The following is a 13,785-nucleotide window of genomic DNA, read 5'->3' on the forward strand; positions in this document are numbered from 1 at the left end:
ACTGCTTCATTACTTAACTCAGCCTGATGCTGCTATCCTTGCTCCTTGTCAATGTTTCAGTGTTGGATCTGAGCTTCTCCTGATTGTTCCTGTGACCTGCTGCTCTGTATAGCTAAGTGCTTTTTGCTTTTTTGTTGCTTTTTTTCTGTCCAGCTTGTCTTTTGTTTTGCTGGAAGCTCTGAGACGCAAAGGGTGTACCGCCGTGCCGTTAGTTCGTCACGGTGGGTTTTTTTTTGCCCCCTTTGCGTGGTTTTGCTTTAGGGTTTTTTATAGACTGCAAAGTTCGCTTTACTGTCCTCGCTCTGTCCTAGAATATCGGGCCCCACTTTGCTGAATCTATTTCATCCCTACGTTTTGTCTTTTCATCTTACTCACAGTCATTATATGTGGGGGGCTGCCTTTTCCTTTGGGGAATTTCTCTGGGGCAAGTCAGGCCTATTTTTCTATCTTCAGGCTAGCTAGTTTTTTAGGCTGTGCCGAGTTGCCTAGGTAGTTGTTAGGCGCAATCCACAGCCGCTTTTAGTTGTGTTTAGGATAGGATCAGGTGTGCAGTCTACAGAGTTTCCACGTCTCAGAGCTCGTTCTTGTATTTTTGGGTATTTGTCAGATCACTGTGTGCGCTCTGATCGCTAAGCACACTGTGTTTCTGGATTGCCTTCATAACACCTGTCATTAGCAAACATAACAGCGGTCCTCTTGTGAGCCAGTTTCTTTGTAGTGCTTGATGGTTTTTGCCACTGCACTTGGGGACAGTTTAAAAGTTTTCCCAATTTTTCGGACTGACTGACCTTCATTTCTTAAAGTAATGATGGCCACTCGTTTTTCTTTACTGCTTTTTTCTTGCCATAATACAAATTCTAACAGTCTATTCAGTAGGACTATCAGCTGTGTATCCACCAGACTTCTGCACAACACAACTGATGGTCCCAACCACATTTATAAGGCAAGAAATCCCACTTATTAAACCTGACAGGGCACACCTGTGAAGTGAAAACCATTCCCGGTGACTACCTCTTGAAGCTCATCAAGAGAATGCCAAGAGTGTGCAAAGCAGTCATGAAAGCATAATGTGGCTACTTTGAAGAACCTAGAATATAAGACATATTTTCAGTTGTTTCACACTTTTTTGTTAAGTATATAATTCCACATGAGTTAATTCATAGTTTTGATGCCTTCAGTGTGAATGTACAATTTCAATAGTCATGAAAATACAGAAAAATCTTTAAATGAGGTGTGTCCAAACTTTTGGTCTGTACTGTAGCACTATTAACTACACAGCGCATTACGGATGTCAGCATTGTTGTCCCCATTGGGGCTCACAATATAAATTCCCTATCAATATGTATTTGGCATGTGGGAGGAAACCAAAGAACCCACACAAACAAAGGGAAAGCATACGAACTCCTTGCAGATGTTGTCCTTGGTGGGATTTGAACCCAGGACCCCAGCGCTGCAAAGTAACATTGCTGATTACTGAGCCATCATGCTGCCTGATCTAGCTGTATGCTTTTGCAAAAACGTTAAAAATCTGTCAAAGCACGGCTCCTGGTTCTGACAGGTCTTTCTGCTCCCTCACTGCCTTCTCTCAGTGTTAGAGATAGCAGAAGTGGTTGTACACAGAGAATAAAAAGTATGCAGTGTCTCAGAGAGGGTAGATAAAACAGGCTATATATAAAATGGAGAAGAAATAAGTGCAGGATAGAAGCTGTATTTATAGCAGAACACTAGACACACACAAACCATCCAGCCTATATTACTGGGAGAGACAATCCGACAAGCGAAAAATCAGATGATTGGATCAGGTTGCATATCAGAGGGCATAAAAATGAATGAATGAAGAATGCAGAATGGAACTTGCAATTTTTGCTATGTAAAGGTGAATGCTAACCTACTGTACATAAAAATATATTTTTTTCAAATGAGTTCTTAGGCTTTTTTACAATATTGTCCCTACTGTATAAAACTGTAGAGATGTATATTCTTATAGATTGTAAGCTTCTCCAATATTAGACTATAAAGTGATCATTATCAGCAGGATTATTTTAATGAAAGTACTTATGCTGTGATCTGGGCAGCCAAGGGCAAATTTGCTGATGAAAAGTAATAAGTAAGCACATTACTTTTATATGATGTCAGTAATTGTCATTTTTGTTTTTCTTTTTCTTAGATTTGCAGTGAAAAGCCGGACACAAGCCATGGCCAGGTGTGGCGCTGATTCCTATATATGACCCACTACCCATCTGCAACTAAAATACATGCTTCATGATACAGTTTAGGAGACCAGCAGGGAAAGGGGGGAAATCACTTCTTTTTTTTACCTGCACATAATTGTTGCCGCACACGGAGCTGCTGGAAACATTCAAATTCTCAAACGTAAACATGACCACGCTTCCTTCTGACTGAGTAATAACCCACTCACAGGACCGATCCCGATAGTATGGATTGGGGTAATGAGGGCTACGGATGACCCCTTTTCCAGACAATGAGCCGCCGCATGCTGTAAAATAAAACAGACTGTATTAATGCCATAACTTCTTGCACTTATGCCATAATATAAGGCAATATCACATAGAGGTTTTTTTTTAGGAGGGTCCAATCCAAAACCTAAATAAAAAATGTATTTAAATCCTCTTGGTACACTCTTCCTTAAAAAAAAAGCTGCTTGGTGGGGTATCGCCTGCGGTGAAGCCAATTTCTAAAGAGGGGCATGACACTGCGCAGCAGCGAGGTCAGTGGCGATCTTCGGCACGTCCAAGCCTTCAAGAATCGAGCCTGACGTCCCACATGCAGCAAAGGGATCAATTTACATATAGAGGCATCGCTAAACGTTAAAATAGCTCTGGAGGCAGACTTGCTGGGAGATCTCTGTCCCGCCCAGAGATCTTAATACCTCATTTACATATTAAGAAGAATGTGGATTTCTTTGGCGTAAGACATCGGATCGCAGATATCAAGGTATCATTTTATTCAGCTTTCTATGACCTTCACACCCACATAGACGGCTCATGCTACTGTCAGATTCCATCTAATTTCTCCGCAATTTTTCATCACACTTTCTAAACCGATGTGACCAGAACACGATTTAAGCAAATTTTTTGTTATAAACTTTGGTAGTTATCGAAAAATCAGAGTGAGTATTACTTACCCTATAGGGATCCAGCGATGAGGCGCCGCGCCGGTCTCTGTTGTTTGTCTGTAGCCCTGACGTGACTGACAGCACTGCAGATCGGCCTTTGTAAATGACATAAGCTCACTGATTGGCTGATGTGTTCTCGATGTAACGTTAGTGCTGCAGACAAACAAGACACCGGGGCGGGAGTGGAGCCTCAGCGCTGGACCTGGGGAGGGTAACTAATACTTAGTTTGATATTTTAGAACAACCAAAGCTTATACCTAAAAGTTTTCTGAAAAGTTTCAATCTCATTCCCCCAGCGTACAGCTTTTGGAAACGTGCATACAGTAACGAGATCATCAAATCTAAGAGCTATGACCTTACCAACTTGGTAAAAGGCTCGAAATTTGGAACCCGTAGCGGAAGCAGAGGACTTGAATTTTATCCAAAGATTGTTTGAACTCGACGTGATGGGAGCAGGGATTGTGCTGTCACAGTACTTGCCAATCACGGACGACCACTCCGAATTTCCATCTCTAACCTACAACATACAACAAAGCTGTCATTAAAGGGATTGTACTGGAATTGAAAATCCTTTTTCAATTAACTTTTCCAATTGAAGGTGTGAATTTGCTCAAGACTTCCCTTTTTATAATACAGTAGGATCCCAGTTCCCGATAGGTCAACCCAGTTGGTCCCACTACACAAGCTATGAAATGGAAATGAGTGGGGACCAATAACCACTGGTCCAAAAGAGGGTTTTGCAATATGAACGAGCATATGAAGAACAGTCTTGTATTCATTTCTACTGTCCGGCCTCAGGCCTGGTTGCACTTTATTGCACTAAGAGCAAAAATGTAGAACTCTACCTCTATATTAGTTAGGGAGCACCCGGTGCTGCTCTCCAGGTCCATGACAGTGAACTTAAGGCTGATCTTTTCATCTGATCCCTGCGTGATAATATAAACGCACTGCTTGTCTCCGGTGTAAGCATCAGGCCATAACGGAGACACAATGAAGCCTTCAGGATCGGTAAAAGTTCCTCCACAATTAGGTTCAGCTGTTATGTCAAAAAGGCATAAAACACAGTTAAACTTATGCCAAAGGCCAAAAAATACGCTTTTTATATTATTGTGTCCACTAAGGAATACATATAATCTAGAAAAACAACATGATATTATTGGAATATTGCTATAAAGAACTTATTTGATGTCATCAACAACAACTAATCAGATCCAATGTTACATCAAAGACAAATAAAAATGGTTTAAGGAGGTTGGCCGTCTCCAAAAATTGGAGAAGCTAGACAAGTACTATAAGTGACTTGCCCGGAGAATGGGAAATTAGAGAGTAGAAGAGGTCACATTTGTCCTGTACCCTATTATCACTATATATTTCCGGTCCTTTATAGTAGAAGATTTGTATATAAGCCCATGATCTCGTTTCCTTCTCCCTTGTATGCTAGTTTTGTAGACCGGTGGAGAGAAAGAGCCCTAAGAAGTTCCTTCCAGGCATTAGGGCCATAATGTGCTCTCCATCACTATGGTCGTCAGAAACTAACTTTAACTTGGTATAACCATCTGTTTAACAATGAGGCCCTTGGTTGGAGAGAGATTCCCTATGCTTTACAATCATTATTGAAAAATAAATGGTTATATTAGATCTCCAAAGGTTCGTAGTTGAAGATTTAAAACATACTTGTCCTTTTGCACAATATCTGTAGAAAACCAAAATATTTCAGTGCACACAGCAGTCTAAAATATCCAGGAACTGCCCTGATTCTCATGCCCTGTAATTTGCCATCGACACTCGGTCAGTAAGAGGTTCCTCATCATCATCTAGCAGCACGATAGATGCTGAAATTTCATTTCCCTTACATCCCAGCATGCCTTGCTCCTGCCATTGTTAAATGTCTTTGCCTGTCCTGAAATGAAAGCCTATTTCACTGTTATCACTATGTATGCGGTTTGACAGACAGGAAAGAAGGAGTAGAAAGACCAAAACTCATCCCTATTTCCTGTAGAGAAATAAAAACCCATTCACACAAAGAGACAAAGACTTGCCCCACTTCCTGAAAAGAGATCTTTGTCCCCCACTTCCTGTAGAGAGACAAAGACCAGCCCCATGTTCCTGTAGAGAGACAAAGACCCACCTCCACTTCTTTTAGAGATATAAAAACCCCTCCCCACTTCCTTTACAGAGACAAAAACTTGCCCCCACTTCCTGTACAGGGACAAAGCCCTGTCCCATTTTCTGTCAAGAGTCAAAGACCAGCACCCTTCTTCCTGTTGAGAGACAAAGCCACCCCCAATTACTGCAGAGAGAAAAAAAACATCCCTTCATCCTGCAGAGAGACAAAAACCTGCACCCTCTTCCTCTAGAGACAAAAACCAGCATTATAGAGGCTGAAATATTATTTTCCTTACATCCCAGCATGCTTTGCTCCTGCCATTGATCAATGGTTTGCCTGCACTGAATTAAAAAGCCCACTTCACTGTTTTTGCTATGAATGCGGTTTGACAGACAGGAGAGCAGGAGCAGAAAGGCCAAAACTCACCCCTGCTTCCTGTAGAGAGATAAAATCCCATTCAAAAGTCCTAAAAAGAGACAAAGACTTGTCCCCACTTTCTGAAAAAAGACAAAGACCCGCCCTCACTTTTCGTAGAAATATAAAAACCCCTCCCTACTTCCTGTAGAGAGGCAAAGGCCCGCCTCCACTTCCTGTAGAGAGACAAAGACCCGCCTCCACTTCCTGTAGAGAAGCAAAGACCCGCCTCCACTTCCTGTAGAGAGGCAAAGACCTGTCCTCACTTCCAGTAATCCATCTCGGTGTCTCTACTGCTGTAGACACATTACATTTATGACAGGCGGTGGAAAAGATACTCAGAACGAAGCCATCTAGTGGCCGGTATCTTAGACTGATTTTTTTGGGAGTAGGAAAACATAATTTTTAAAATAATTTGCCGTTTGTCTGGATGTACAGTGACCATTTATGCTCCTTGACATTTGTTACTGTTACTCACATGAAGAAGTTATGTAGGTGATATGAAATCCTTTGTCCGTTTTCGTACTGTCAGAATGAAAGTGAACCCAAGCATATGGACCTGATGTCTGGATAGGAGCCGGAGAGCTTGTGCTACAAAATTTACCAATGCTGGGGTCACTGGACGTAAGACCATCTTTAATCTAAGAAGAAAAATGATTATATAGTATAGTAAAAAAGTGTGATGATATGGCAACATGTACGAAATGGGGAAAACACGTTTGTATGTAAAAACTGCTTGCCAATGGAGCTAAGAGCACATAAGTCAGTATACTGATAAGTGTGTAGGTGTATATACCTCCAGGTAATCATAATAGCAGCTGTTGTGTTCTTCCAGATTTAATACGGCAAAAGAAAAGGTGATGTACAGTTCGGGGGCAACAGAGATTGTCCAGTAACAGTCTCGATTAGGAGGATAATTGCCAGGATAACCAGGGGACGATATGGATCCATGAGTTTCTGAGATTTGACCTCCACACACTAAATAGAAAACAGTGTAAAAATTAACTGTATGTACCATTAACATATTATGTATTTGGAGATGTAGGAGACCATAAAATAACTCTACTGAATGAACATAATGTAAATTTGTGTTAATTAGGCTGACCAACTGTGCAATGCTTCATCTCCCCTGCAGAGGTGCTGTAGGTAAACTGAAGATTTGCTAACGTAATTAATACAGAGTTTGCAGTTGTGCTTTGAAAAAGTTCACACCTGGATCCTGGGATTCCCAGTTAATCTGAAATCCTCCATTATTGAATTTGTGATCTGATTTGAACCAGAGATGTAACGCATTATGGGAGCTAAAAAGTTGTTCTGGGACGGTGTTGCCGCAGAATTTTCCCAACATGTAATCTGATATTGTTTCTCCATCGTTGATTTGAAGAAAATCAAAACTGCAAGTCTGGCTAACCTCCAAGTTGAAATATGGGAATGTAATGCGCAGAACCTATGGAAACAAATAGAGAAATCAAATTCTTGCAATTCCGCTGCACTGATAAGAAGGGAAGTCATAGAACTGTGCAATTTCAGAAAAATTGTGCAGCTAAGCCTTGTTGTATACAGCCATATACAACTCCTATGCAGACTTACATGTCTCCATAGTTACAGACTACAAACAAATCTTTGTGTAGTCGGATACTCCAGTAATTCGCTATTTGATTGACTCCCTCTACCCCCTCGTCTACTGCCTCCACATTAGGGAGAAGAGGTGCCTGAGTGGAGTAAGAAAAAAGAATCAGACTACAAACACAGAAAACCATATGAAGTGACAAAGTCCAACTCACCGGTAATGCCTGAATCTAGTCCTGTACAGAGCAGATACTGTTACTACCAAAAACAACCTTGACTGGAAACATGGGAGCAAGATCCAGCTTTTTGAACCTAAAAATCTTTTTTGATGCATGTTAAAATTGCAAATAACATCCATATCAGCTTAGAACAATAAAAAAATACCGACGTGTTTCTGGTGCGTGAAGCACCTATTGTCATGGTCATGTCTAAAGAGGCTCGAAGCGCCCGAAACGTGTCAATGTAATGGATATTATTTGGAATTTTCTGGTGCGTCAAGCACCTATTGTTATGGTCATGTCTAAAGATGCTCGAAGCGCCTGAAACGCGTCAATGTAATGGATATTATTTGGAATTTTAACATGCACCAATAAAGAAGATTTTAGGTCCAGAGAGCTGGACCTCTCTTCCTTGCTTACAAAAATTTTTTTGACATTTTCATTCTCCTCACAGCATTCGGAAATATAATTGCTATTTGTGTAATATGTCCTTACCTTTTTGGCCTCGGTTTTTATGACCCAGGAGCAGCTCAAATTCTCTTCATATGATTCAGTGCCTGGATTGCTAGGATAACTCAATGTCCCATTTAAACCAGTTAAAACACCTCCACAATCTAAGTAGAGACACAAAACTAACGTTAGCTTAAAATAAACCACACAATTAACACAATACAACATATACACAATATATTATACACACATTATATTGTATATACGATTGGAAAACATTCTACTATTAAAAACCCAATCACGTTTGTAATGATTGCATATAAAAAAAATCACTTATTTTTATTCTAGAAATACATAAAAAGAGAGATAGAAGGCTGTTTCCACCTTTACCACCATTGTTTAAATCGCTCCACTGCACTAAAAAAAGACCAATTAAAATATTTTACAATTTGTATGAAATATATATTTTTGTAGTATACGAAAACGTGGAAACTCCAGCTCCAATAAAATGGCAAAATTCTTTATTAGTCCAACTTCATTAAAACGGACATCCTTAAAGAGTAAACAGGGCGCAGGTGGTTACATGAATATAGGCAACGCGTTTCGATCACACAGGATCTTATTCATGCCCATATAAAACCCACATTCAGTCTTGCTTATATAGAAAAAATGGACCTATCACACACTCTATCAGAATCACATGATAAATAGAAAGGTCCTACAGATCGCAACTACATGCATTTTATCACAAGACAGAATGGAAAGATACAATAAAAATACATATAAAGAATACATATATAAAATATCAAACGTAGTGATATGAAATGTCATTCCTTTTGTTCTAACCTTCAAAAAAAAAAAAAACCCAGGTATACAGCCAATCTGGCAGAGTCACATGATAAATGAAAAGGTCCTACAGATCGCGACTGAATGCATTTTATCGCACAACAGAATGGAAAGATGCACCAAAAATACATATAGAAAATACATATGAAAGATATCAGCAATAGTGGTATGAAATTTCATTCCTTTTGTTCAAACCTACAGGGAAATGGGTGTTTAAATTGTACATTCAAAAGGCTTCTCTGGTTAATAACCGCCTTTTTATATCACCCCCACGACTATGTGAGTAAACTTTCTCAATACCCTGAACTTTTAAGGTTGTGATATCCCCCCTATGTACTGTACTAAAATGTTTAGAAACCATGGATACATTCCTAGTAGTAAAGTTAGCAATATTAGCATCCCTAATATGTTCTGTGATGCGCGTTTTTAATTTACGTGTTGTACAGCCTATATACGATAGTTGACAGGCTGTACATTCCACTTTGTATGACAATTAATAAAATTGTTTATTTTATAATTTTTATTTTTTTCTGAGTTGGTGAAAGTGTTCCCAGTTAGAGAATGTGCACACGTACTGCACACCGTAGTGCCACATTTAAAGAAACCCTTATATTCTAACCATGTGTTCATTTTTGGTTTAGCTGTGATTGTATTTGGAGCAATAATGTCCCCAATAGTTTGATCTTTTCTGGCTACCACATTGACCCCATCTTTTAAGATATCCATAAGAATATGATCCTCATAAAATAAACAATTTTATTAATTGTCATATAAAAAATGTAGTATACAAAGTAGAATGTACAGCCTGTCAACTATCGTATATAGGCTGTACAACACGTAAATTAAAAACGCGCATCACAGAACATATTAGGGATGCTAATATTGCTAACTTTACTACTAGGAATGTATCCATGGTTTCTAAACATTTTAGTACAGTACATAGGGGGGATATCACAACCAGTTCAGGGTATTGAGAAAGTTTACTCACATAGTCGTGGGGGTGATATAAAAAGGCGGTTATTAACCAGAGAAGCCTTTTGGATGTACAATTTAAACACCCGTTTCCCTGTAGGTTTGAACAAAAGGAATGAAATTTCATACCACTATTGCTGATATCTTTCATATGTATTTTCTATATGTATTTTTGGTGCATCTTTCCATTCTGTTGTGCGATAAAATGCATTCAGTCGCGATCTGTAGGACCTTTTCATTTATCATGTGACTCTGCCAGATTGGCTGTATACCTGTTTTTTTTTTTTTTTTGAAGGTTAGAACAAAAGGAATGACATTTCATATCACTACGTTTGATATTTTATATATGTATTCTTTATATGTATTTTTATTGTATCTTTCCATTCTGTCTTGTGATAAAATGCATGTAGTTGCGATCTGTAGGACCTTTCTATTTATCATGTGATTCTGATAGAGTGTGTGATAGGTCCATTTTTTCTATATAAGCAAGACTGAATGTGGGTTTTATATGGGCATGAATAAGATCCTGTGTGATCGAAACGCGTTGCCTATATTCATGTAACCACCTGCGCCCTGTTTACTCTGTAAGGATGTCCGTTTTAATGAAGTTGGACTAATAAAGAATTTTGCCATTTTATTGGAGCTGGAGTTTCCACGTTTTCGTATACTGCAATTGCTTGGCGTCTTGGTCTGGACGAATCTCCGTGCTCAATTATCTATGGTCTGGTTGGTGAGCTGGCTGTAATCATATTGCCGTCTATCTGTCCTCTATTTTATAATTTACTAGACGAAAGGGAGGATGATAGAAAAGTCAGACTACGCAGACTTTGTTTGTAGTCTGTTACCATGGAAACATGTAGGTTTGCATTTGAGCCTAATACACAAGATGCTGAGTTCTAATAAAGATAATTTTCTGCATTTTTTTCATTTACTGTACTGGAGCAATGCAAAAAATGTCTGCAAAGGTTGATGGAGGTATAACTAATGCTAATATGTGAAGGCTCATACATTAGGAACCACACAATCATGTGAAAGGGTTGATTTTAGTCTTGGTTGCTTTTTTAAAATACTGGCCACAAATGGGTGTTATGGAAAAAGGCCAGTATAATCCTAAGATATCGTGAACATGACTGTATTTTCGGTCAGAGTGCGATGTGACCAACCTCGATTCACATTCGAACCAACGTTAGTCTACACACGATGCATAAGTCTGAAATTTTCCTCAGACTAAGCCGGTTCTTGAAAAAAAATCACAGCATGCCACGAGTTGGATCTGATATTCGGATTGCACTTGGCCATGCAAGTCAAATAGTTTGTGGATAACATTGGAATGCATTCTGATGACATCTGAGAGCAGTCCGATTTGCACGGACAGACAGAATGGAGAAGATGGACAAATTCGTTTTTGCTATCTTCTCATCCAAGAGAATCATATCACACTCTGATTCTGTCGGATGACAGAAAATACTCTGATCACACTCTGATCAAACTCCAATCACACTCCGAACATACACTCTGATTACACTCCGATCACATACTCTGATCAAACTCCGATCACACACTCTGATGACACTTCGATCACACACTCTGATCACGCGCTCTGATCACACACTCTGATCAAACTCTGATCACACACGCTGATCACATGGTCTGATGACACGTTCTGATAATACACTCTAATCAAACACCGATCACACACTCTGATGACACTCCGATCACACACTCTGATCACACACTCTGATCACGCTCTGATCACACTCTGATCAAACTCTGATCAAATTCTGATCACACACTCTGATGACACTCCAATCACACACTCTGATGACACTTTGATCACACACTCTGATCACACACTCCAATCACACACTCTGACCAGACACTCTGATCACACTCCGATCACACACTCTGATCACACTCCAATCACACACTCTGATAACACTCCGATCACACACTCTGATCACACATTCTGATTACACACTCCGATCACACACTGATCACACACTCTGATCACACACTCTGATCACACACTCTGATCACACACTCTGATCACACTCCGATCACACACTCTGATCACACTCTGATCACACTCCGATCATACACTCTGATCACACACTCTGATCACACACTCTGGTCACACACTCAGATCACATTCCGATCACACACTCTGATCATGCTCTGATCACACACTCTGATCAAACTCTGATCGCACGCTCTGATCACACGCTCTTATCACACTTCAATTACAAACTCTGATCACGCTCTGATCACACACTCTAATCAAACTCCGATCACACACTCTGATGACACTCCGATCACACACTCTGATGACACTCTGATCACACACTCTGATCACACACTCTGATCCCACACTCCGATCACACACTCCGATCACACACTCCGATCACACACTCTGATCACATTCCGATACCACACTCTGATCACACATTCTAATCATGCTCTGATCACACGCTCTGATCATACTCCGATCACACACTCTGATCACGCTCTGATCAAACTCTGATCACACGCTCTGATCACACTCTGATCACGCACTATGATCACACACTATGATCACATACAAAATAATGGAAAAACAAAAAAAAACAAAAAACAAAACATACTTATAAATAAGTGAGTGTAATCAACAATAACAAATACATAAAATAGTAACAGCGAGCAGCTCTGCACCTTGTGTTTCGGTTTCGCAGTGGAATCCTGTCCATCCCCTGGAGCAGTCACATGTGTAACCATTGATTCCATCTGTACAGACTGCTCCATTCTGACACGGGTTGCTGGCACATTCATTAATGTTTTCTGTACAGTTGGTACCATTCCACCCTGAATGACACTCACAAGTATAGTTTGAGATGTCGGGCTGAAAGATTGAAAAAAAAAACAGATAGCAATTCACTCCTAACTAGTGATGAGCGAGCACTAAAATGTTTGGGTGCTCATTGTTCGGGTCGAGCAAATTGGAATACTCCGGTACTCGACCCGAGCAACGAGCCCAATGTAAGTCTATGGGAAACCCGAGAATTTTTACAATGATCCCCCTCAGAGGTCCTTTTAAGGTCTAAAAACGTCTGAAAATGATGGAAACACTGCTCAAATGACACAGGAACATCATTTTCAGTTTCACGCCATTTTTACAGGTGCACCAAAAAACATACAAAAATGAAACCAAAGTGGTTTTGCTGGGAACTATGTTAAGGTACGTCCTTTCCAGGCTAAAGACCAAACTGTTCCTCCAACACTTGGGCTATGTTTACACGCAGCGTTTTTCAACTTTAATATTGCTTTCAACCAATAAAAATGCATTCACTTGGAAAAATGCTGCATTGAATGCAAGGCTTGCCCTGCTATCAAGTCATATGCACCCCAATAAGCCTTTGTACCCAGATGCTGGATGGCCACAGGAAAACCACTTCACAGTCTTCAGTTGGTCCTGCCATATAGGTTCCTTATGCATTCAATGCAAGGGTCTCCTTTACCCAAATTTGCACGCACCCCAATCCCCCCTTGGAAGATACATGGAGGAGGTCCTCCTTTCCCATTACCAAGGAGAGTGTCTCCTAGACTCGTACTGCCCATACACTAAGTGTATGGGCTGACCAACATTTCCTCATGAGGGTAAATTAAAAAAAAAAAATGCATGACAAAATAGTGCTTACTGTATTGAGCTAGGGTAACACACAGCAATAAAAGGATAATGGACACTTCAAAAGCACACTTTGTAGCCAACAGATAGATGAGGCGTGTCACAGAACTACTACACTGTAAATTTTTTTGTTTGTTTTAACCAAGATAGTGTATAGAGCTAGGGTATTAGACAAACTATTTTTAGACCACACATAAAATGGCCGTCGGACGGAGATAACAGACTGTTTCAATATGTGGCCTGTATTTTTAAAAATTTTCTAACCACAAAATACTGTATACAACAAGGGTATCAGACCAAAAAATGGAATGCATGTCTGAATAGACAAGATTTGAAGACCACTGATAGACCAGACGTGTGACTGAGATAACAGACTGTTTCAATATGAGTAATGTATTTTTTAAAATTAAAAAAA

General features: G+C 39.9%; 1 protein-coding gene across 1 annotated transcript in view; it reads right to left on the minus strand.

The window, feature by feature from the left end:
* CUBN (cubilin) overlaps positions 1 to 13,785 on the minus strand; it is a 256,038-nt gene that overhangs the window by 179,459 nt on the left and 62,794 nt on the right. Inside the window, exons 12-19 of the mRNA XM_069729494.1 lie at positions 12,401 to 12,587; positions 7,940 to 8,058; positions 6,870 to 7,104; positions 6,454 to 6,635; positions 6,136 to 6,298; positions 3,982 to 4,172; positions 3,497 to 3,653; positions 2,319 to 2,497 (exon numbers count right to left, since the gene is read on the minus strand). Of these exons, the coding sequence (XP_069585595.1) occupies positions 2,319 to 2,497; positions 3,497 to 3,653; positions 3,982 to 4,172; positions 6,136 to 6,298; positions 6,454 to 6,635; positions 6,870 to 7,104; positions 7,940 to 8,058; positions 12,401 to 12,587 (1,413 nt within the window). The remainder of the gene's footprint in view (positions 1 to 2,318; positions 2,498 to 3,496; positions 3,654 to 3,981; positions 4,173 to 6,135; positions 6,299 to 6,453; positions 6,636 to 6,869; positions 7,105 to 7,939; positions 8,059 to 12,400; positions 12,588 to 13,785) is intronic.

The sequence above is a fragment of the Ranitomeya imitator genome, chromosome 6 (genome assembly GCF_032444005.1).
Source record: "Ranitomeya imitator isolate aRanImi1 chromosome 6, aRanImi1.pri, whole genome shotgun sequence".
NCBI lineage: Eukaryota > Metazoa > Chordata > Amphibia > Anura > Dendrobatidae > Ranitomeya > Ranitomeya imitator.